The sequence below is a fragment of the Lontra canadensis genome, unplaced genomic scaffold (assembly GCF_010015895.1).
Source record: "Lontra canadensis isolate GAN:19392208 unplaced genomic scaffold, GSC_riverotter_1.0 scaffold78, whole genome shotgun sequence".
Lineage (NCBI taxonomy): Eukaryota > Metazoa > Chordata > Mammalia > Carnivora > Mustelidae > Lontra > Lontra canadensis.
The window spans coordinates 5,563,336-5,589,546 of record NW_022631072.1 but is presented as its reverse complement, the minus strand read 5'-3'; the positions used below and the strand labels follow the sequence as shown (position 1 = coordinate 5,589,546).

The following is a 26,211-nucleotide window of genomic DNA, read 5'->3' as shown; positions in this document are numbered from 1 at the left end:
AGGGGCACCTGGGTGGCTCAGTGGTTTAAAGCCTCTGCCTTCGGCTCAGGTCATGGTCCCAGGGTCCTGGGATCGAGCCCCACATTGGGCTCTCGGCTCGGCAGAGAGCTGCTTCCCCCTCTCTCTCTGCCTGCCTCTCTGCCTACTTGTGATCTCTGTCTGTCAAATAAATAAATAAAATATTAAAAAAAAAAAAAGAAATTTGAAAGTCCTCAGACTGCATCTGTTCCATATTATAAGAGACTCTCAAATATAAAAAAAAATCATAAAACCAAGGCTACACATTGCACATCACCATCATATTTAAAGGACTATTTGGAAGACCATGATACTGAATGTATGAATCTGATTTAGTTTCATAGTTTCTTATCTGAAAATATTTATTTTCTGCTTTCCTAACATTTATCTTTATCTTTAGATGAAAATTAATGAACAATTTAGGACATGAAGTAAATCTAGGATTTATTGATCACATATTCAAAGACACCTACAGAATGAATCTATAGGATGGAAGTTCCACATGGCATTTGTCTGGAATGAGATTATTTTAAGTTGTTTCTTGACTTCTGAATGTGAAACTAGACACAATTACAATAAACTAAGACAGAATATTACAAATGAAGATATTCTAACACAAAGACTTGTAGGATTTTGTTTAGATTGTCAATGGTTGTTTCATCCAAATTTTCTTCATTGTCATCCATGGTGTGCCAGACTTCAGGGAAAGGATATGGGATCAGATGCAAAACTGGAACACCTAAAAGAAAGAACCAACTTGTAATTAAGTGCTTGTTTCCAGTGAGTAAATTAGAAAATATCATTCTTCAAACACAAGTCTGAGTGGGAGCTCTATACCATACAAAGACAGCTGATAATTCATCATTTTCTGGGTACTTCCTTGTGTCTTACCCTTTTACTCTAAGGTCATTCATTCATTAAACAAATGTCAATTAATTCAGTAAATAATTATAAAGTGCCTACTATGTACCAGTCATTTTCATCAGTGAAAAGGCAAAGCCCTGCTCATACAGAGCTTCCATTCCAGGAAAGAAAGAAACAAGTAAACAAAGTAATTTTAGAAAATGATACGAGTTCTAAAGAATAATAAAACAAGGTAGGAGCATAGAGAATGAAGGGCAGACAGCTGGACCAAGAAAGATATATTTAAAGTCAAGAAAGGCCTCTCTGAGAATCTCACACTTAGTTAGAGACATGCAACAAAAGGATAAACAGGTTGTGCAAAGATCTGGAGATGAGCATTCCAGACAACAGCATTAGTAAGTGCAAAGGTCCTGAGGTAGAAGTGTGCTTGGCCTGCTCAAGTAACAGCAGGAGGACAATGTAGCTGGATCAGAGCAGTAGTTGGAGAGAAAGGCAGGAGGAGATGTTGGAGAAGAACAGAGTCAGAGAAAGGAGGTCTTTGTATATCATGGTAAAGACTTGGGGTCTTACTCTACATGATGGCAGAGCTTTAAAACAGGGAAGAAACATAAATTTTTTAAGATTTTATTTCTTTATTTGTCAGAGAGGGTGAGAGAGAGAGCACAGCAGGGGAAGAGGCAGGCAGAGGGAGAATCAGGTTTCCCAATGGGCAAGGAACACAATGTGGGACTCAAACCCTGGACCCTGAGATCATGACCTGAGCCAAAGGCAGACGCTTAAAGGACTGAGCCACTCAGGCGTCCAGAAGAAACATAAGTTGATTTACATTGTTAAAAGATAACTCTAGCTCTTATGTAAAGAATAGGGAAGCAACAGCAAAAGCTAGAGACCAATTGGGAGTCTACTACAAGAGCCCTTGAGCTGGTTTAGACTTCCACCGTGGACATCAAGGGTATTGCTTTCCTGTTAATCAAAATACACCAGAGTTACACAAAGTGTAAGAATATAATCTTAATCTATTAATGAGAAGGCAAAGGTCAGTGGAATGTGAGCTTTTATGAATATTCTGGAATGAGGGTGGGGGCTTAAGGATCGGGAATGACTTCCAGGAAAAAATAGAAGTCGTGAGATGATTAGTGTATGATTTAATCTATCAAGTAATTAAATATAATGGCTCCTCACCCTTCTAGATTGTTGTAAATACACAAAATACAATAAATATACAGTAAGTTCAAAATGCATATATACCCACACATGTACATCTACACATACACACACATTACCTCTTCTTAAAAATGGAATGTGGTCATCCTGAATCACACCTCCATAACCATAATTCTGGAAATACCACCTCTCCGAAGAGTGATCCTTGAGCAAACCTAATTTGTGGAGTTCGTGTTCTGCAAATGACAATTAGACAGTAGATGATTATCGATTCTTATCTGAACAATCCTCAGAATGCAGAAGGAATTTGAAATCTCGGCACATGTGACCATCACTTTTTAAACGATATGCAGCAGTGAGCCCAACTACACCCCCGACAATAAGCATCTGGGCTGTACTTGAGTATGTACATTTTGGAGTAGTTCCGAGAAGAGAAGAACCAGGTATGGTTCTAGCTTTACAGGTGAGAACCTCCCTAGAGGTTGATACTAAGTAGGACAATGGAGAGGTGGAGAATGAGAAAACCACAGAAAAAGGGTGGGGGGGGGTGATAACAAAAGTTTGCTTGAGACTCAAGTAAAAATTTCTCTTATAATATTCTAGATTTGGATATTGGCAAATTCTGAACTCACTGCAAAAGTATGAATTGAGATAGTAGAGTTTTTTTCCCACTGCTTAGAAAAAGAGAATTTTGTGTAGCTACTAAGGAATTCCTAGCCTGAAGTTCTTGCCTCAAAAGCAGGCCTCCTGGCCTGGATTTTTATCATTTACCATTAACGATCTATCACATTTTCATCTCCACCTAATGCCAATTGGCTTTGTATGTGTGTTTTGCAGGGTAGGGAGGAGGAGTGGAAGTATGAAGGAAAGAAGTTATTTCCCTTTTCCTTTACCAAGCCCCAAGTCTCTCTCTTGAGCCATAGATATTTTATTTCTTTGCCTGGCCTGGCTTGACCTGGTCCAGACTCATCTACTGTCATTTAACTGACATGACACTGTCCCTTAAATTACTTTTGAAGCATCTTGGCTTATTCCTGCATTCCAATCTCTTAACTTCCTTAGAAAATCCTAGATTTAAAGGAAAATCCTGTCTAAATAAGGTAAGAAATGGAAGATGACAAAGACAGAGATTAAAAAAATAATGAAAAATTAGAGAACACTTTTTGGTATCATGAGGATCATAACAGTCATTATTAGCCAGCATGCTTTTCGAGTGGAGTTTTCTCTGGACATGCATTCCATACACTGCAAACAGGACTCTGAGAAAATATTTTCAAACCATTGCTAGTGATATGCAAATATTAAATGTAGCATTGCATGTTTCCAGTTCCAAATGCAGTCTCATGTCAGGAAATAAAGTAGGCCTACTGAAAACAATAAATAGGAACTTTAAACTAATCAGTAAAGCAAGAAAAAAAGCCAGCAAACTATATTATATTTACAAATAATGTATTTAAATCATAAATTTTGAATTTTCTTTTTTTCTTTTTTGTTGTTGTTACAAATGTTGAATTTTAAAGTGTGGTATTTGTCTGTAGGAAGGAACTAAGTTGACTCTTTAGTGACAGTGGTGCTTACCAATTGCTTCAAGTCTATCAAACCATCTGGCAGTTTTGGGGAAAAAATTGGGAAATGTTGGGTTGGGAGCTCCAATTAAATCCAGTAACACCAATAAATCCTAAGAGAGGAAAAAAGATTATTTAATCCCTGTCACCAAAACACATATTCAATAGAAAAAAACAATCAGTGAAAACTAACCTCATTTTAAAAATTACAAATAATCCAGGGAGCTCTATAAATGGACAAAAGTTTTAATAACATTATAAGCTGATTATTTTGAAGAACTTTTAAAAATCTTGCTTATGCAATGTGGACAAATGGCAAGGTATAGAGTTTTAGGGGGTCACAGACACTAAGGGTAAATTAGAAAGAGGACACTTAGATAATATTTTATAGATTAAAAAAGAATACATTTACTTTTATTTTCAGATGGGATTCCAAGCCTCTCTTATAGTCTATTCCATTCTAATTAGTCATTTTATCCTTAGTCTGTAAATGTTACAGCTACCTACAGGAAAGCACTTGGATAGTAACTATTTACTCCTCAAAGCAGCATATAGGAACAATTTCTGGTCTATGAGCTCTGTGACCTACTATCTCTGGATCTCCATTTCCTTTTCCATCAAACCAGAAGCTCAGACTTGCTGGGTTTTAAAGGCCCCTTCTAGTGACAAGTCTCCATAATTGCTCCAGTGTTCCTCATTCGAGCCATAACACATAAGCAGGCTTGAGGACTCCCTGAAGACTACACCCCCCAGCTTTAAGAACTCCTTATTTATATAAATGAAATAACACGTGGGTAGATATGTAGCATAGATCCTGACACATAGTCAATAAATATCCACAGAGTCCATGATTCTAAAGACATAATACCTATTAACTCATGAATGATGAGTAAATGTATTCACTGGGGGAAAATAAGTTTGTTTGAAATAAAACTATATTTACAAGGTTGGATCAGCTACTAAGAGTTTTTTTCTGGGGATAAAACAGCCTTAACCGTCACTATGGATCCATATCTTTGGACCGATAAATCACTTTGTTCCTCTGCCTGATCAGTCTGGTCTCTCCTCCTCCTCTGAATGCTTTTGAGCCACTTGGGCAAAGGATTGGAAGAGGTGCCAGCCATATTCCCCGGCCCCTTATGAGCTGCCAACAGACAACAGGGTGGCAAGAAGGCCGGCATGACGTGTTAGAGCCACAGAGGACACTTAATGTGGCCACTTGGACTCACAGGGTGAAGGTCAATGATATAGCAAAGGAAAGGGATGTGTGGAGGGGGTTAGAAATGGGCTTTCAGTTCACAGGTAGGGTGAAGGCAGGGGTGGATGAGGGCACAGGGAAGAGTGAAGTCTTGAGGGTAGCATGAGGTTCCAAGCTGGGGTTAGGGAGGATGTAAGACTTCGTGAAGGTCAAATATGGGAAGATTAACAGAGTAGGGAGGGAATTCAAAGGTGACGTGAGGGACTAAGGATGGAGCGTGGGCCCAGAAATGAGAATTAAAATGGAGTCATGGGTTGCACACATTACTTGATAATAAGAGCAGGGTTTTTAAGGCAGCATCAAAAAGGTTTCCATCCCGGCAACAATATTAGACCAAAACACAACCGACACAATGTCACATACACGCTCGGAGTCATTATAACACTTGGAGGCCACCAAGGAAACTCTTCACTCCCATCCCCTATACCATGTCTCATGGCACTCCAGTTCCCAAGACCCCAGCCTCCGGTTTATAGAGGCCTCAGAGAAGGGATGTGCTCTCACCATCCCTATACAGAACTAGGGAATGTGCTCCCGTTGGGCTGGACTGAATCTGATGTTTTCTTAATCTGATTTTTTTACATCATTTTAATTAAGCTCCGTCAAACATAACTTCTAACCCGGAATCATTCTTTTTAGCTCTGGGATTCCTCAAAAGCCCAATGCCTGCCAAGGAATGTTCTAGAATAAACACTGTGCTCCAAGAATGCCGTGGCATTTTTAGGTCTTTAATTGGCCTGAGCTTTGGCTTCCTTTGAGGCAGAGCCTGCAGCTGTAGCACCATGAGAATTCCCCAGACTAACCATGCCTTGCAGTTGGTTGGTGTCTTTGGCTCCAGGTGGGTGTGGAGTCGATACCATCTTGGGAGCTAAGTGCCGAGACCCATACAGGGAATCGCGAAGAGACCAATGAAGTAAAGCCTCTTCCCCATCAAAGAAAATCAGCTGCAGTGAGAGATCGGGCTTGGAGTCTGGAATATTCTGGTAAAAAGAATAGTAAAAAGATAGCAAAAACACTGTGAGGATTTTTAAAAAACCATGGTTTCCTATTAACTTGGCAAAAAGACCGTGAAGAAAAGGACGATAACCAAAGCAAGTGAAAAATGCCAACATGGATTTTGTACCACTTTGCTTCCAAAACTCAGCCCACTTCCCCCAGTCTTCACCCATTTCACTTTCCCCCGCTCCCTCTGAATACAGAAGTCCTGTACATTTTTCTTTATCCTTAGACAAATTTGAAACTCTGAAACTGTCGTGGTGGACCAAGTGACACACACCCAGTTTCCCGCCAGAAGGGTGTGCTGCCCCTGCCACCTGGAAAGCTGTCCTCAGGTCTTCAGCTGCTAGTCCTTTTAGGGACTGCCTCAGCCGTGGGGGTGTCCTATATCCAATGACTGAGCTAAGCAGGTCCTGCAGGCTCTATAGGGCCTTTCCACCTCCAGAGCTCCCCAGCGTTGGCTGAGCCTATTGTTGAACCTGCATGATTGACGTCTCCCTCTGTCTAATCCCATTTCTCTCCCCTCCCTGCTGCAGCTGTTAAACCAGGGCCACTCCCTTAGAAAGGACCTAAATGCTAAACTCCACGTCAGTGTGCATCCCAGGGAACGCAACTTGAAACAACTGCAAATCTTCCTGGCTTACCACCTTATTTGAGTCTGTAATTTTTTTCACTGAGTCTAGGTTCAAGGACCTGCCTTGGGAGTACAATAAGGATTCAAAGAATAATAATTACAGCCTCTCCTTTGAAGGAGGCTACATGGCAGTTGGGTTAGGAGAGATAAAACAAATATGTGAGCAGGACAAAGTATGCCAAGGGTCACAGATGCAACATAAAACTTTTCTGGGAATTGGATAGAATGAGAGGTCAAATCCTTGGGTTGTCAAGGTAGACCTTATGAGTCAGTATTTGAGCAGAACTTGGAAGGGCTAGTAGGATTCTGATAAATTTTATACTTTTCACTGTCACATCGCACTTTTCAGATGAGTCCTTCTGGTAACCTACCCTCCACAGTCCTTCAGCCCCACCGGAACCCCTGATCCATTGAATGATTCACCTGCTCACAGTCCTTCAACCCCATGAAGTCCTTCACTTCATATTCAGCTTAAATTCCACAATTATTCTAACCACTCCCTTGCATACATGCTCAGCTCTCTGGCCTCTCTCTGCCTTGGCCAAACTCAAGAGGCAAAAATAGAACCTTTAGACCAACTCTCTGCCTATCTTGTGCCTGCAGGCAACCGAACCTGCCTGAAGAAAAGTATGCAACCACTCGCTCTCGCCACCTCAGCACAATACTGGGGATATGCTCCCATCAGACTGGACTGAATCTGAGATCTCCCTAATCTGTTATGGAGGTCATGTCTCGTTTCATCTCTCTAAGAATCTCTCTAATCTCTAAGGCTATTTAAAACAGTGTCCCTTAAGTTATCTCCTCCTCCTTGTGCTTTATTTCCTTTGAATTCATTTTTCAATTCATATTGTTTTACTCCTTTTCTTTCATGCTGGAGACTGTCCTCAAATATCTGGTTTTCCCTTGTGTTCATTCATATTAAAGAGTAAGGTACTAGGGGCGCCTGGGGGGCTCAGTTGGAGCATCCAACTCTTGATTCAGCTCAAGGTCATGATCTCAAGGCCGTGGGATTGAGCCCCATGTTAGGCTCTGTGCTCACTGGTGAGTCTGCTTGAGATTCTCTCCCGCTGCCCCTCTCCCCACCACTTTCTGAAAATAAGTAAATAAATCTTTAAAAAAAATAATAAAGAATAAGCTTCTAAAACACTGATTAGAGACACAGATCAGTTGGCTTCACTGCAGGGCAATCTGGTGCCCAGTTGGTGTTTTCACCTACATATCCCAAGGCTCCTTGGGTGGACTTACAAATGCTCCCCTCCCAGCCTCACTTGAACCTCCCTCACTATCTCCACCAATCCCTGAGCCACTCCAGGATTTTGTCAGGGGACCACTGACTTCTCCATTTCCTCCATGCTCTGGGGAATATGACTTCTCTCTACTCAGATATGTCATTTGCCATTTCTCCATTTACCTTCTGTCCTCATATTGTGGTTCCCATTAACACATGTTCCCTAGTTTTCTCAAAGATGGAATTCTCCTGATTGTTTTAGGGTGATTTCCTAAGATGGAAAAAAATGTCTTTATCATCTGAAAACTAAGTTATCTTTGTAGGCTAGTCATTGCCACAGTTTTAATATCCACTATTTAATTAGACCACAAAGATAATTTATTACACTTTGAGTCTTTCCATAGGTCCTGACAGTATTAAGCACAGGATATATTTGTCTGTATGGTACATATGTATTTAGGGCTTAATAAGTACTAAGTAATTAAACAGATTTTCTCATCAACAAAAGGTATAAAGTAAATATTTCTGCGGAGACATCCTAAGTTTCCAGTTGTTTAAAGGGCCTTGACTGTTTCCAAAGTCCTAGCTCCAAATCAAACAGCATAATAATGAAACACCAGAGCAAAATAAGATTGCCTGGGACCAGAGACATTATGCTCATGCCCAGGGCAGAAGCAAAAGCAGGTAGCTTTCATAATTTATAGGCTTAAATTTTCAGGTGCCTCACTGAAATTTCAACAGCTGAGTGACTCCAGTGTTCAGTGCAAGGGTTTACTTTCTGTTCCATCATTACGGCAAGAGTAAACTGTGTGGAGTCCCATAAGGCACCTTGCCCTTTTTGTTTCTTTTCAGGATTAGCAGGAAAATAACTGTGGCCCTCAATTTCTGGTAACTCAGTCTTGGAGCTGGGAAAATATGTTAGGCTGATTTGTGAAGGTCTTTCTGTTCTTCATGGTACATTGATAAATGTCTAGTTGCCAGTGTCAACATAGTAGGTGAATTATCTGCAGTCAGTCCCCACCCAAGGCTGTATCAGCTAATTCCTCAGTAATAAGGTGTAAAAACCCACCCGAAACTCAGGGGCTTAAAGCAACACTCATGTGTCCTCCTGGATCTATAGATCAGCTAGGGGACAACTGATCTAGGCTGGGTTTGGTTGGAGGAGCTCTGCCTCACCGTGCTGTCATTAAGTTTGGCTCTGCTCTACATGTTTTATCCTCCCCCAGGGACTGATGGGCCAGCCAGTGCATGCCCTTATGGGAAGCCCCATTACACAAGCACATCTCCAGTCTCTGCTTGTGTCATATCTACTAGCAACCCATTGGCCAAGACAATTAAACAACCAAGTCCAGAGCAAAGGAATGAGAACCTACAACCTGCTACCCTGGGAAGACAAAAGATGGGAATGTCTAACTGTAATCTTACCACTGGAGGGTTGCACAGAGTTGGAGCAATAATCCAGTCTACTCTCCTGTCCTCTCCCACATCCCATTCCACTACCACCTACCCAATCCATGAAAGCTGAAGAACTTGAAACCACTCCTTAATACAAGTTTAAAGTATGACTGGAAACATGAATCAGATACTCTTCACATTTCAATCAAAACTAGTCCTTTTTTTACATTGTCCATATCAGTGCTACTTCTATGAAAAAGGATATTAAGAGAAGAATGTGTGTGTATTTTTTAAATGGGGATGTCCAACCAACAACTCATTCAGCCATTTCTGTTTCTAGTCACTAAAAACATGTATGAACTACATAGAAAAAGGCAAAGGAGCTCACCCAGAGAAAACACACCCACTAGACAGACTATGTCTTTCACTTAATGTCCTTATACTAGAATGCAAACATGAAAAATTAAACTTTTATATCAGCTTCTGAACTCTCTCACCCAATCGCTGGGGAAAGGTACTCATTAAAAGCAGAGCAGAAGATTGGACAAAGACATTATAGAAGGTTCAAGAAAGAAAACAAAACAAACCAAAAAACAGTGAAAAGGATATGGAGAGGTTACAAACAATTCTTGCTTTCTCCAAGTTTAGCATATCCAGCAAAACTAGGTCAAATATCTCTATTACTTCCATTACAAGATAAAACTTTTACTTCTTTACCCCCATTGTAGCAAAGGTTGGCCCCTTCATAAAGCTCTGAGGGGGAATAAAAAAGTATTTGTTGCCTGCAAACCAAGTTTATTGTTTTGCTTTGTTGTGTTTACTTGGTTATGAGTGATATCTTAACAAAATGTCTTCATCGAGCTTAGCACTTTTTTCCAATATACCCTTAAGAAAAGAGACTGAAATAACATCTGAGAGTCCCAGAAGTATTTTGAGCTGAGACCGTAACAAAAGCTCTGCTATGCTACATAAAATTGAGCCGAGATTCACAGATAATAACAATAATGCATTTCTGCTCAATGCTTTTCATCTTGATACATCTGAATTACCCACTCCCCGCACCACTTTACAGCGTCCCCCTCCCCCAACTCAAGAGCCACATCTCTCAGATTAGAAGGTTGTGATGCTTCATGGTGACATAAACAAGAATAAAAAAACATACTTCTCATATATATGCACATACCAACCATCACCTGCTTCATTTTTTGCAAAGAAGTGTTGCATTTCATATAATATGTATGCAAAATGAAGCAACCAAGTACCAATGAATAAATTCACCACCGCATATCATAGTGTGAACTTCTAACTAATATTCATTTAATTAATTATTAGTTAATTAATTATTCAATTAATTAACTCACATGCTTTTGCAACAAATAAGTACAAAATGTCCAGAAAGTCTACATTTCTAAATGGCCTTCTTACTCCCCCCAAGGATTCTAGAATTCACTCTGAGTTCTTCTAATGGGTTTTATCACAAGAATCTACGAGACGGAAACAAATACCTCCAAGGAAAGGAGCTGCTTATCCAAGGCACGGGCGAGTTCCAACATCATGGCGCATGGCACAGCTGAATCGGTGGCTCCCACAAACACTCTGTTGTCCCAAGGGTGAAAATACTTGGAGTCGTAGTGACAGGCAAGGACCAAGTGTCGTTTAGCATTGGGATTGAGAGTACTGATGATATTTGAGAAAGACCGGTACCCATAGGGTGTCTGACTCAAGAAAGTGTCTACTTCCAAGACCCAGTTGGCTTGAAGTCTCTGAATTCTCTGCATGATGTGCTGATAAAAGAAAAACCAAAATTTCAGATCTGGACAGTTTCCATTGATTAACTTTGTGAATATACATTTTTTAAAAATGTTATGTGATGTCTTTCAAGTTAAAAGTGCAATACATGATTATGGAATTAATAGCAGGGACGATTAAAGGAAAAACTATCCCTCTCCCTCTCTCCTAATCGTTGCCCTGCAAAGCAATCCCAATCAATTGTTAGTGTAACTAATGTTGATAGTCTGATATAATCCTTCCTTTTTTAAAAAAGATTTTGTCTGGTTATCTGAGAGAAAGAGAGTGAGAAGGAGCAGAGGGAGAGGGAGAAGCAGGCTCCCCACTGAGCAGGGAGTCAGACATGGGACTGGATCCCAGGACCCTGAGACCATGACCTGAGCCTAACGCAGACACTTAACCAATTGAACCACCCAGGTGTCCCATTAGTCTGATGTATATCCTTCCACACCATTTTTATTGTTTATATAACAAACACATAATTGGTGAAGAGGTACATGCCTTTATGGGACTAGAACCTATGCTGTACATTATTCTGCCCCTTACTGTTATCATTTAACGATGCAGCAGGGTCATTTCTGCATGTCAGGAGACAGAGACTCAGTTCAGTACACATTAAAGTCCACTTTCAACATTTTTAGGAGGTTAAGAAGGCATTTTGAGAAGTCAGATATACCAAGATCCTACAGGTCTCAACCCCTACCCTCAGCTCTTTGAGGGCAAGAACAGCAAATGATAGCTCTTTTTGTCCTGAGAACACAGCATGCGCTCCAAGTTCACCAAATACTTTAAAATGTAGTAGACACTAACGAAAGATACTGATGGTACAATGAAGTCCCATAGCAAGAGGATGGCTGGGGGATATTGGATGCCTTCTTTATTGATATGGAGCCTTCTTTAAGAAACAGTAAGCAACTCTGAACCATAATGACAGATCAAGTTGTTTTCCTTTTGCACCTAAAGTAGACTCAAACCCCACCACCAATGGTAAAAATAAAAAGGAATCTATTTTCACATTTCTCCTGGTCACCTGGGAACTTACGAACAGCACAGTGACTGATAGGTTGCAGATGGAAAAGAAACACTGTTTCTGAGACTGGCAGAGTCTTCCTTAAGAGTCTAGGAAGTGTGGTGTGAGGAGCTATGGTGAGCTTATGGCTGTTCTCTTTGTCCCTTCCCGCCTCCATTTTCCCCTCACCTCATTTTTCTCAGTAGCTTTCATTTATTTTATTTTATGTTGAAATATTGTATACGTCTTTGTAAGTTTGCCTTAAAGGATGGCTTTAAAACATCAAATGACAAACTAACCATTGCCAGAACTGGCCGTTTGTTCCACAATTAACATCCAGTAGGCATGGCCTTTGAGATGATAAACAAATAACTCATAATAACTGGAAAAGAATGGAAGGATTTTGTCTCTTTTTTTTTTTTTTTTTTTTTTTTTTTGGTTTTGGAGGTTTTCCCCCTCAAGGAAATACAAGATTTTCTAGCCTAACCAACTCTTGTGTGGCCTGTCGTAACTATGTGACATGACACATGGGCAAAGGCTTTGGAAACACTGTGGCAGGAAGCTTCCAGGAAAATAACTAAACCAGAGAGAGGACAGGGATTCTCCACTCAGTCTTGCAAAAGCCAAATAAACAAACAGTCCCCGGCTTTCACTCCCTGCTTTCTTTAATGTGGTGGACTTTGGCCACAATTAGATGTGCCTGCAGTCCCTTATCTTTTCCATTTCAAGATTATAAATTCTTTTCTCAAGGATAAAAGGAAGATGTTTCTAACCTTCTTGAAACCATTGTTTGTATCTCATTTGCTTTGTTTTCATCCACAATTCTTTTTTTTTTTAAGATTTTATTTATTTATTTGATAGAGATCACAAGTAGGCAGAGAGGCAGGCAGAGAAAGAAGGGGAAGCAGGCTCCCGGCTGAGCAGAGAGTCAGATGGGGGGCTCCATCCCAGGACCCTGGGATCATGACCTGAGCCGAAGGCAGAGGCTTTAACCCACTGAGCCACCCAGGCACCCCTTCATCCACAATTCTTAATACTGGGCTTTGCTTGCAATAGGCTATCACTAAATATGGGCTGATAATGGTGCTCCTGAGTGGCTCAGTGGGTTAAGCCTCTGCCTTTGGCTCAGGTCATGGTCTCGGGGTCCTGGGATTGAGCCCCACATCGGGCTCTCTGCTCAGCAGGGAGCCTGGCTTCCCTCTCTCTCTCTCTCTGCCTGCCTCTCTGCCTACTTGTGAGCTCTCTCTCTGTCAAATAAATTAAAAAATTTAAAAAATCTTTGAATATGGGCTGATTATAACTAATATGTTAGTCTCAGTGAGAATACATAAAATTAGATGATATCAAACATTGGTAGTTTGAATAGAGAGAAATCATTGTGCACCTCAGATAAGCTTTCCACAGAATCTGAAAAGAAGTTATTCCCAGACTTTGAGGAAAAGAAATTTTTTCCACAAAAGGGGTCATCTTTAAAAAAAAAAAAGCATATAGTCCAGAACATCTGGTATCCAGATGATGAACTATTCCAAAACCAATAGCAGCCTGTATGCTTACAAAAATGAATTGGGATTTTAAAAATATAGATGTCTGTTAGCTCTGTTCAGCAAAGGTCTCACACACAAACTCATTTCTCAACTCCTAAATAGGTTGTGGACATAATTTCTGATACCCTTTGTTGACACTAAAATCCACAAAGGCATCAACAAATGTCCCCAAGAGTTCTCCCTGAAGCAACCTTTCTTTATTTAGTATAAATATTTATTAATGATCTTAGCAACGAATTTCTTTATAAACAATTGAATTGGCTCCATAATCTAATTAGGTCACCAATATCCCTTTCTGCACTTTGGCCTTCAGGCTTAATCTGCAAGTTCCCATCACAATTCTCTAGAGTAGGCTCCCAAAATTACTATTCTGTTCACTAGAATGCCTTAAGCAGGGAATGCTTCCTGAAGCCAGGTAGCAAGAACTCAGGCCCACCAGGAGTGCAAAATTCAGTTTAAGATATAGATTGTATTTTGGATTATTCTTGATTTATTTTTTGGAGTGGGGAAGGGAGAAAAAGAAAGACGAAGAGAGAGAAAGAGATAGATAGATAAGGACAGAGAGAGATGGAGAAAGAGATAGACAAACATTGCGTTAGAGCCAAAAAGGATACAAAGGTAAAGGTAGAGACAAGGAGAGAGACAGAGAGTAAGAGAGGGAGAGAGAGAAAGATAGACATAAATAGGACATTCTACTTCTGGGGGAGATGAAGGGGAATCTGGGAATTTTAGTTTAGCATTAGTGAATGATCCTGGGTCTAATTTAATTTCACTTAAATTCTCACTTCCAGTTTCCAGGAAATAATGATGGCAGTAGACCAGGTTTTTTTGTTTGGAGGAAGCAGATTCTACAGTGTTTGCACCGAGTCTACAAACAGATCATTGTCAGGATGCTGAATCCTGCCACCTGGGACTTCAAGGTAACTATTCCTTCTTGGACAGTCCACATATTAGTCTCTTGGGCTCCATGCTGAGCACTCTCCTCCCAGGATCCTTCACCCAGGGATATCCATACTTTCAGCTAAAGAAGCGCAGCTCCAGCTTCTCAGATGTACTGTTCATCTATAGGGGATTTTAACCCTGAGGGTTCTAGCTTGCCTCTTTCAGGCAAAGTTTCTGGCTTGCTCCTTAGTGAGATTTTATCATCTTAACTTTTTAACCATTTTTTATTCACATCTCAGAGAGAAGTCACTGAGATAACCCCAAGATGTCACAGCTTCCAACTATTTATTTTATAAATAAAATCTCTCCTAAAAAATATATTCTAAAAATCCAGTAGACATCTATAGGCTCATTGAACAGAGGAAGTAAAAATAGAGACTATGGAGGATACCTGGGTGGCCTCCAGTTGGTTAAGCATCTGAGTCTTGATTTCTGCTCAGGTCATAATCTCAGGGTTGTGAGATGCAGCCCGGCATTGGGCTCTGCACTCAGAGTGGAATCTGCTTGGGATTCTCTCTCTTTCCTCTTCCTTTGCAACCCTTCCTTAAAAACAACAGAGACTATGGCACATTGTTCCGATATTATTCTCTGGAAAAGAATCTATATCAAAGCCTATCTTTATTGATAATTGCAAAGATCAATTCAATAACCAATTTTATACCAAGTCCACTCATCTTTAGATTTGAAAGTCTTCTCTAGTTATAACCCTGAAACTCTATAAATGATAAAACATCTAATCCAGTGCTCAAAAAGATCTCGGGAAAATGTTGATTTTCCACCATTCTTGTGTGAACTTAGTTCTGAGTGACAGGTCCTAATCCTGGTCAAATTGAGTCTGTTACTGTAACTCCCTCATCATAGCCTAAGTGTCAAGGACTTCATCTTCTAAAGCAGAAACATTTTATCTTCCACAGCTTAGGGGACAGCTCTCCAAAACATCATGGTGATTTTATTAAAATTATAAAATTATAAAATTGAATCTCTTAAGTGACATTTCTATCATAACTACGCAGTTCAGATTACCACCACATGAGCTATAACATGCATAAGCAGCCCAGCAAACAGGTCCCAGCACATTCCAAAATACTGTCAATAAACTTCTCATTTGCCTCTACCCCACATGGCATGGAAAGTGTCAAAGGTTTAGTCATTTTAATGTAATTTTTAACCACAACCATGTCTATGTGTATTATTTATGCTGTATATTCTGTTAAAAGCTACATACAGAACCAAATAGCAGGATTTGTTGAGTTTATGGATTTCTAAAGCCTGCAGGCAAGGACCCTCAGGTCTGAAGTATTCATAAATGGTTGTGGGTCTACACAGCCTTCTGATCAACTGGGATGGGGAAATGAAAAAAGTTGAATTGAATGAGTGAATCTATAGACCTAATTTTTTTCTAATGAGGAACTGAGGATTTTGGAAAGCCCTGGTAAGCATCCTGAGCTTCCTTTAAGAGAATGCTTGGGAGATGAGGCCCAGGGAATATCACTGAAATGAATGGTATGGGTCTCATTCTCCAAATGAGGCAAGAGAAGATCCAGAGCTGAGGACTCTGAACACACACTCCAGATTCGGTTCCTCCTAGCCACTTCTCTTTAGAAATAGGATCAAGAAGTCAAGCAGATTTGGGCCCAAATTCTGGTCTTATCACTACTGTGTGTATGTCCCCAAACAAGTTGACTCAAATACCTAACTCATGCTTTTTCAATCTGTAGCACTAGGATAATAATAGTACCCACATGACAGCATTGTTGTGAGGACTGAATGAGAAAATCCATGCAAAGAACTCCATAAAGTGCTTGACAAAAAAAAACAAAAAACAAAACCAAACAACAGTGTTCCATGAAAGTCAGCCATGATCATTAATATTCCTCTCTCTGCCTAAAGGTTAGGAAGAACAAAGGTGCTCTTTGGGTCTCCACTGTTTAATTCCTTAGGAGAAACTGGTGCTGTGTGGTTGGGAGATAAGAGCCTAATGGAGCAACAGACAATGGCTATCTGGGCTAGACTCGAGAGGCCAGAGCCATATACAGGGCACAATGGATGAGCCCAACAGCTGTGTTGCTGGACCTGGCAGGTGTCACTCTAGCACAGAAGTGGAGTGCCAAGGTCTTTTGCCTTTAGGGTTAGGCAAGTGGCGTACTCTCAGAGGAGGGTTTGAGGGGCCAGTCTCTCCCCATTCTTTCTTGAGCTGCCCCTTGAAATGGGGCTATTCTGAAGAAAGCAGTCATTCAGAGGTGGAATATCTGATCACTTAGGAAGACTGGCACTAAGAAGGCAGAGACATACAAGGTCTACCCCAGCTATGGTTTAATTTACCCTCTACAGCAGTGTCTCTCCAACTGCAATGGTAAAATCAGTGGATCTTGAAATCCATTTATTGAGTCATGACCAGCATTAAAAAACAAAATAAAACACAACAACTAGTAAAACGGAATTAATGATATCAGAGTAAATTGCAGGTAATGCAAGTAAGAAGAGCGTGAATTTCTTTCTTGAGACTTTTGTGTCATTTAAATCTATTTTTATGTTTGTGTGTATAAAATGTAATTTTTTAAAAAATTTTTGTAATTTTTTTTTTTTTTTTAACATGAGTCAGTTAGAAGTTTCAGAAGCACCACACTGGTGCAAGTAGCTTATCACTGATCTTGACTTTCCCTCCAAGGACAACACAATTTCCCATGAGAAATAAAGGCCTGAAAGGACAGTAACTCACCCTTGGCCCAAAAAGGTCAGGCAAGGACCACCTAGGGCTGTTGACCTTGGGGAGTATAGGGTCCAAGAAAACATGTTTGGGTGCCTGGGGGGTGTGTTATAGAAATGACCAGGAGTTGAATACTTAGGACACTCTCTCCTATTCTATCCTGACAGGGATTGCACACAGAAATTGATTTAGATGAACGTGTAACACTCAACTTAGAACAGACATTCACTCCCCATTGTTTGGTTGTCTGGGTTGCTTCCTTTGGTGTATAGTAAGATGAAATGACAGATCTGAATATTAGACAACTCAGAACTTGGGACATGGTAATATCTCTCACATGAAAGGGAAGTGTTCAACAACCTTCAGGGGTATGGGCGTATCCTCACCTGGCGGGCAGCATAGCTTCCAGGGGATCCCGGATATCGCTCTATCAGCAATGGTCGTAAGTCGTTTTCCCACATCTCAGAAATATTGGTGCCTTCTGCAACTTGTCGAAGAGACGATGAATTCAAAATGGCTGGTTGGTGATCATACTGAGGATTGAATGACGTTATTGAACGGGCTATCATTTCATAGAAGGGTCACAATTTAACACAGAGACATTTGCAATAGAGAACTCTTTCCTTTGAACCTCAAACTAAAGAGATAGCTCTTACGTCATAAAGCAAATCAAACAACTCAACTCTAAAACTTGCCCCTCAGATCTAGAAAGTTACACTGTTTAGGCGGCTTATTTTAAAAACAAAGTGAATGCAATGCATCGAACCTGAGAATTAATATTTGGCACTTCCTGTGCAACTTTTAATTATTTTAGTACAAGTGCTTTGTAAAACTATGATTTAAGAGATCAGTTATTGACCTCCTATTCTTAAGAAAACCCAACATTTACAAAACTGGAGCCAACAGAACAATTATACTTTGTTAGCACAATGGCTTTATAAAAAACAATGTGGCATTATAGAAGAAGCGCCGTCTTAGAGTCAGAGAAGTTGGAGTCAAAGCTTCTGGCTGCCATTCATAGGTTGTACGACTTCGGGCAGGTCCCTTAACTCTCATTTCCCTCAAAAAAACTAATAAAGGAATTTGAGTTACATCTTCACTGTCCACTATGGTAGCCATTAGCCACATATGACTATTAAGCTCTTGAAATGTAGTAATTTAAACTGAGATGGGCTTTAAGTATAATATTCACATTAGATTTCAGACTTTGACTAATAAAAAAATGAGAAGTATGCCATTAATAAGTTTTATGGTGATTACATATTGAAATTTCATATATTGAGTTGCATAAAACATATTATTAAAATTAATTTCACCTATAGCTTTTTCCTTTTTTAATGTAGCTACTAGAAAACCTAACATTACATATATACTTCTCATCATATATTTTTATGGGACAGCTCTAAACTAGATGGTCATTGAAATTCCTTTCAGCCAGAGTTTGATGATTCTATAACCCACTAAATAGTATGCTCCTTATCTCCATTTAAAGTTATTTTAAAATTCTATTAGCACTCACACTCTTAGGAGCATTTACCTATTAGCGGAATTAACCTTAACTTAAAGAGCCCAATAAACATAAAAATCAAATTTCTGTTGTGGATATGACTTTATACATGCTGTATTTTCTTGCGATGAATCATTCATTCATTGCATGTTTATCAGACACTCAGTGCTGAAAGGTGTTACTCTTCTCACAGGAAAGTGCGAGATTGATTAGCTGCTTTCTTCCCTAAGGGGAATGATGAAGGTAATGTAAGGATAGTAAGTTCTTTGGAATGCAAAACAGAAGCTGGAGGAGCCTTGTCTACTCACAGCTTTTCCCAGCACCAGTGTTGGCTGACTGTATCTCAGTAATCACAGAGCTATTTTCACTCCGTGTGGCTAGTGAGAAACTGTGGAATTAAAGAATGCTCATTGCCAAATGACTTACACTCATCTACACTTTGCTATGCCTCAACGTTACTCTCTGGGGTGATCATGCAAAGAGCATGGGCTCTGGGTTCAGACACACTCTCAACTCAGCCCCCCATCACTCCCTAGCTGTAACTCTGGCGGGTTGATTAACCTCATTAAGGCTCAATTTCCTCATCTGTAAAATGGAGGCATTAACACCTACTTCTTAGAGTAATTATAATTAAGTGAGCTAATATATGTAAGCGTCATAGTAAACATTAAACAAGTTGTCATTCTGTTACCTTCTATCAAACACAAAAGAGGTATAGAATTTAGAGCTGGAAAGACAACTTAGAGATGATCTAGTCCACCCTCTTGGATTTCTGTCACTGGAAATTGAGGTTTCATAGAGACCAGATGATTTTCCCAAGGTTGTAGGAGAGCTCCAGGCAAATCTATGAAAATATCTGGGTTCTATGGATTCCCAGTCCCATGCCCTTCTGCTCTGCGTCCCTGCCTCATGATCCTGGAGGTAATCTCAATCGTGCCTGAACTTCTTTTTTTTTTTTTTTTCCAAGATTTTATTTATTTATTTGAGAGAGAGAATGAGAGAGAGAGAGAGAGAGAGAGCATGAGAGGAGAGAGATCAGAGGGAGAAGCAGACTCCCAGCTGAGCGGGGAGCCCCACACAGGACTCGATCCTGCGACGGAAGGATCAGGACCATGACCTGAGCTGAAGGAGGTTCCTAACCAAATGCACCATCCAGACTCCCTGTGCCTAAACCAATTAAGGTTTGTCTTTGTTTACTGATAATATATTTTAAAATATACTTCCTGCATAAATTTGTCCCTGCAGCCTTTAAATTCCTTACTACTTTCAGGTTAGGTTCTCAGTCCTTAAGTTAGCCCTCAGACAGCACTTTGAGAAGAAAGCTGACGCTAACAGACAAAACAACAGAACTGTGAAAAGCACAAAGAAGGAACTGGAGGCAAGAAGTGGGATGACGTCTATGGTTAATTACTACTTAAGCAGGCCGACGGGAGCCTGTCTGGTCTCTCCTGCCGTCTCGCCAACCCCCAGACAGGGCCACTCGCCCCAGCACACCATGCTTCACTCTCCCTGGCCTCTTTACAGGTCCCAAAGCAGTGGGAGACTCTGCCTTGTCACAGCGTTTGCACCTGCGGTGACTTCCAGCTTTAAGGCCTTTTCCTCCCTCTTCACCTGACTCTCCTGCTGACTCAGGTTATGACTTGGAGATCACTTTCCTGTGTGTTGATTTGTTTAACATCTGATTTCATACCCGCTCCACGAGAGCAACGACTGTCCTTATATCCCAGTCCCTCCTGCAGCCACCAGGCGCCCCGGGCGTGCTGAGTACTCAGTCAATACTGGGTGTGGTCATCAAATAAGGAATTGACAGACCGGTCTCTCTGAAATTGTCTTCACTAAGCCTGTGTCTACATAATAATAAAGTAAAATGAGCATTAAAAATATCCAATCAGTTAAATGTACAAGCAATTATGAGGAGAGGAGAAACGAGAAGATACCAGCTGCAAAGTGCTAGAGAGGGCTGTGATTTTAGTGTCATTGCTGTCTTTTAATGTCTCATCTCAATTCCCATGATGCCTTAGGGTTGGTTTGGCCCAGGGCAGTCTCTGTGACAACCGAGACCTTTTGTGTCAGGAAAGCTATCTGACCAGTGACTCCTTTCCTGTGTAGCGTCCATTTCTCCATCCTAGAGCCTACCTGGTTACTGTGGACCAGGTCCTTCACTGAGTGTCCACAGCGGGAGTAAACCAAGCTCATGTTTTAAAGGGCAATTTATAGCAGCGTATGGAAGAGTTCTGAAGAGATTTAAGAAAAAGCAGGAACAAGATAAATAACCCTCCAGCATTGCTAGCTGTAACAGATACCACAGATGAAATATAGTTGAGAAATAGCACCAAAAAATGCTCGGTGGATGAATGAAGGGTAAGTGTAACAGACAGGCCCATTGATTGACGCTCCTCAAAACCCAGAGTGACATGAGTTGTTCCTCAATCTCCTGGGCTCAACCATCTAATTAACATGCTTCTGTAAAGAACCCTCCTCTCCCTGCCTCCCTGGAAAGAAAGAGGCTGGTGAAACCATGCAAATAAAAGCTTCCCAGTCAGGGAAGGACAGAGAAGGGGAAACGACCACACTCCGTTAAATTATTTAAGCCTTCCTGGTCATTAAAGTGTTGCACATTGGACTCTTCCAACCAAAATGGTGTCCACTCAGCTTTCAAGGAGCCTCACTCTCAGAACCCAATAAATACAAAAAATCTATGTGGAGACCAGAGGAAAGATTGAGGGGAGAAACCTGGAAAGAAAGTGTGGGCTGGATATGAGGAAAGTAACTGAGGCAAAAACAGTGTTGAGCCCAGTGTTAAATGCAAAATCCGAGTTAGTCCAGTCCTCGTCAGTTAAAAAGCACATAGACAAGTTTCTTTGGTATGGGCATTCTCAGAGGAATGAGTCTCTATTACAGCCGTTGTCTTGTCTTTTCAGCCAGGCAGAAAGGACAATAAGTCTGCTTTGGGTGACAAGAATCTTTCAGCTAAAAAAGTGTGAACCAGATATCCTGAAACATCTCCTCTGGGCTAATCACCCGGTGCCAGGCCAACGAGGGTTTTAATTACATAATTTGTAGAGTTGGCCCCACTTGCAGGGGGATTTGAGGTCCCAAGCCATTGAATTAAAGGGAGATCATTACAGAAGCCCAGTGATTTCAATTCCAGTTCTCATCCCGTATGAGTGTCTCCCACACAGCACTCAGATTAACTCCCATGTCTACAGGTAGATTCAACCCAGCCAGCATTTACAGAAATCCTTCCAGTGTGTTCAATGCCTCTGATATGACAAATGCAGTTGTGGGAAAGTTGAGAACTGAGTAAGATAAAGTTCTGCCTTCTTTCAACGCAAGGAGTCCTCTACCTGAAAGAAAAGCAATGTCGGCTTTGAACCGACAATTCAGAGTCAAATCCCAGGTCCCTGACTTCCTAGCTGGGAGTAGGAAAGGCTTAATGATCTGTAAGGATGTCATAGCACTTAACTTGCCAGGTAGTAGAAGCTCAACAAGGGTACATTTTCTCTTTCTCCCCTTACCAATACACAGCCTACCACTGACCTCCCTGTGCCTCCATTGGAGTCTCCATTGTTGTTTCCCTAAGAATCGTGGTGGGTGAAGGGATGAATGAATGGTTAAGGACTTTTTTTTTTTTTAAGATTTTATTTATTTATTTGAGAAACAGAGATCAGGAGTAGGCAGAGAGGCAGGCAGAGAGAGAAGGGGAAGCAGGCTCCCTGCTGAGCAGAGAGCCTGATTCCGGGCTTTATCCCAGGACCCTGGGGTCATGACCTGAGCCGAAGGCAGAGGCTTAACCCACTGAGCCACCCAGGTGCCCCTGGTTAAGGACTTTTATAACTATGGATGAGGAGAACCCTAAAAACTTTCAGAATTGAAAGCAGAACAATGTAAAGTGCTGAAGACAGCAGCAACAGCATGCCAGAGATGACCCCGGAGAACGACCCCTAGGGAAAGCCAATCCTCCCGTATATGGTTCCTCTGTTCAAAAAAATCTGCCCCTCCACATCCAATATGACTTGAAATGTTCACCTTTGTTATAATAAAGGAAAATTCTACTAATTAAAATACATTGGTTCCCAAGTTTATGAGAGAGCAAGTTTGGAAACAAGCTAAATACCCAACAATAAAAGGAGAGTAAAATTACAGAATATGAATGATTTTGCAATCATCAAGTGATGCTTTCAATGAATTTATTGGCTCATGGAAGTACTCACAATATGCTTTTAAGTGACATAGTAAAATATAAAACCATATATGCAGCATAAACTCTAGTATGAAATAAGTATTCTTGTGTGTTATTTTAAAAATAAACAATTAGTCTTAATCGAACACTTATTATAGGGCAGCATGGTGCTAAGCGCTTTACATGGATAGTTCAATTCTCATAAAAACCTACAAGATTGATATAATTATCCATTTCTATAAATAAAAACACACCATATATACACATGTCTATGCATGTGCATATAAATATGACATATACATGTACAGAAAGAAAGAGGGAGGGAGAGAGAGAGACTAGGAATAAAAATATTAAAATGGCTAACAGCAATTATCTCTGAATGTGGGATTATGGGTGACAATAGTTTTCTTTTACTTTTCTGTATTTTCCATGTTTTCAAAATATGCATTTTAACTTCATAATTGAGAGATTTCAATAGAAGCCATACTTTTAAATGAATAGATTCCCTTTAAAAGAAATATGCAAGCTTCCTAACAGTCACCAGTCTTTCACACCTAAGAAAGGACTAATGAGATTCCTTTTAATAGCAAGTTGATAAGGTTGTACCAAAGGAATACATCTGTACCAAAGAAACAGGGTTGGGGATGAAGGATGGGACAGGATTCTAGAGAAGTAGTTTGGGAATACACTCAACCCCCAGAATAATAACCTTTAAGCTCCAAGAGGGAGGTCAGGAAAGGGGGGAAACAGGAGAGAAGGTTCCAGATACAAATTACCTATTTTGGAATTCTATTTAAGGTCCACTCTAACCCGGAAAAAGGGAAATAAGCTCTTCCTCTGGCCCCCCAACCCTCCCACCTGCCCCACCCTCCTTCACTACCTGGACACTGTCCCCTACCTACATCATCAGCCAGGACTCATTTACCTTGGAAAAGAGAGTGGAAGAAGACAGAGGACAACTCTTCAGTTCACTGGTATAGGAATGGTCAGGTGACCTCACCTCTAAATTGGGAATGAATCTCTCCTCTCCCCAGGGGCACTGTGAGGTTCAAGTGAGATGCTTATATATAAGCGTCCTGGCGCCCAGATGCCAATACCTCTAAACATACACTTATAGGCCCACCTGAGAATCTAACCGTTTATAATACTGTTTCTTTGGGAAAATGTCTGTAGGTTTCCAATAACCTTTGAACTCAACCATCAGGTAGTTTTTAAGTACTAGATCCCACTGAAAGAGAAACACCTTTATCTTAAAACAAAGAAAAAGGATTTTGGAATCATTGTTTTCTTTACTAAATCTCACCTTTTGGCAGACCTCAATGATTAAGATAGTTACATGTGATACATAGCAGGAAGGCTTGTATTTTAGTATGGACCAATTTATTTCCTAGGCTGCAAACTGTACAGGCCACCTGTAGGACTTTATGTAAGCCTACAGAATAAGAGAGGAGGGGACCAGAAATTGGCAATTGTCATGGCTGATTTTGCCATTTGCTTCATTTGCTTACCACATTTGAAAGCATCCAGTTTCCTAGCAGAACAATGATTAGAGAAGCTTCTTAACATAAATATTAAAGGGATTCATGCTTTAAAATACTTTTCTCAGGGCACCTGAGTGGCTCAGTGGTTTAAAGCCTCTGCCTTCGGCACAAGTCATGGTCTCGGGGTCCTGGGATCCGGCCCCACGTCTCTCTGCTCAGTGGGGAGCCTGCTTCCCCTTCTCTCTCTGCCTGCCTTTCTGCCTACTTGTGATCTCTGTCAAAATAAGTAAATTAAATTAAATAAAAATACTTTTCTCAAAGTTAAATTCTCATTAGTTCAAAACTTGTCCAGCATTCGAAACTTTCTCCCACCTACAAATACATCTTGCCTACAAATAATTCCTAAGAGCAGCTCAAACACTTCCCATATCATTTATTCACCTGTTTAGATGAATCAGAAAGACACATTTGGTGTGGCTCCATATTCTGGTTATTAATGCCCCCTTCCCAGTTTCTGACCAGGAAGGTACTCTCGGTGAATGAAGAAAGAAAGGATTTAAGTATGGGACTCCATGTCCCTTAATGGACTACTACTGAACACCCATGGAAAGTTTTTCTGCTGATGCAGTAACTCTTGAGCTGTCTTCCCACATCCTCTCCAGGGTCCCTGTGGCTGATGGTCTCCACGTGTAAGTGGGGGCACGTTGTGGCGTCTAAACGGTGAAGCAAGGAAACATAACACAGGGGACTGAAGCGGGCTATTCATACACACGTGCGTGTGGCTGCGTGCGAGTCTGCATGTGACCCAGAGAGGGTCTCTGCATTCACCAGTGTGCCCTGTTTTCCTACCTTGTGAGGAAATACAGGCACACCGTCAGCATTTAAAAGATCTGTTCCACAACACTGTCAAAGTTTATAAGCCTTTACTGCTTTTCTTACTATTTTTTAAAGCATACCATTTTACACCAATACCATCAACGTATGCATAATGCCTAGCAATGTTACGATTTCAAAACTGTTAACAAGAAATAACTTTGAACCTATTTATTTCACACAGAGGATATTGCGTCCTAAGTTCCTTATGTGAATTTCCACCTACCACTAGATACACAGCTCTGACAACTGCATTTATTCAATGTTAAGAAAAAACAAATATTTTAAAGTGAAGCCGGTCTCCAGTTAGAGCTGCTGCGCTTAAAAACCTGAAACAAATGGGAACACACATCTGTCCAGAGACTGCATGGAAACTCCAACGTCCCAAGGGCGTCCGCGGATGCAGCGGTGGGGGAAGCGGCGGGCACACCCCCCGGGGCGCGCGGCGACCGCGGGCCTCCGGGGTGCCGAGTGGGTGGCGGCGCTGCGAAGCGCCCTCACCTCCCAGCTCGGCCGCCGCCGGCTAGACACACTTCCTGTGCCTATCGGTCCCCGCATCAGACCGCAGCCGAGGGGAGGCTGGTGACATCACTCTGCTCCCGTGGCGTCTCCAAAGCAGCCCCGGGGCCAGTGAGGCACCCCGACGAGAACGCAGAGCCCCGATTCCTCCGGGTGCCCTTTGCGGGCACCGCTGCCTGGGCGGACGCCGGCGGCTCTACCCGCCTCCCACCCTGCCAAAGTGGGGTCTCCCGGCCCCGGGTGCCCGCACGGCGCACCAGCCGCCCAGGTACAGTCACGCAGCGGCAGCCGCTCACCTTCTCCTGGATCCAGTCCACCGAGCCTCGGTATCTGACCCCACGGGCCGCCAGGGGCAGAGCGGCCACCAGCAGCAGCAGGTGGAGGGTGTCCATGGCCCGCCGGTCCCCGCCGCCTGCCATCTCCGAGGCTGTCTGGGCGAAGGCTCCCCTGGCCGCCGGCGGTCACGAGCCCGGGAACGCGCGTCCTTCGCCGTCCCCCTTCTCCACCCTTGGGTCGACTGCGCCCGCCTCCCCATC

At 41.5% G+C, this 26,211-nt stretch overlaps 1 protein-coding gene across 1 annotated transcript; it reads right to left on the bottom strand.

The window, feature by feature from the left end:
- Positions 1-445: 445 nt before the first annotated feature.
- Positions 446-26,211, bottom strand: QPCT (glutaminyl-peptide cyclotransferase). The gene is made up of 7 exons (XM_032881920.1): positions 25,972-26,211; positions 17,499-17,645; positions 10,628-10,906; positions 5,673-5,849; positions 3,625-3,724; positions 2,166-2,282; positions 446-757 (listed from the first exon to the last, which is right to left on the bottom strand). The coding sequence occupies exons 1-7, from the start codon at positions 26,092-26,094 to the stop codon at positions 612-614; spliced, it is 1,089 nt and encodes a 362-aa protein (XP_032737811.1). The 5' UTR covers positions 26,095-26,211; the 3' UTR covers positions 446-611.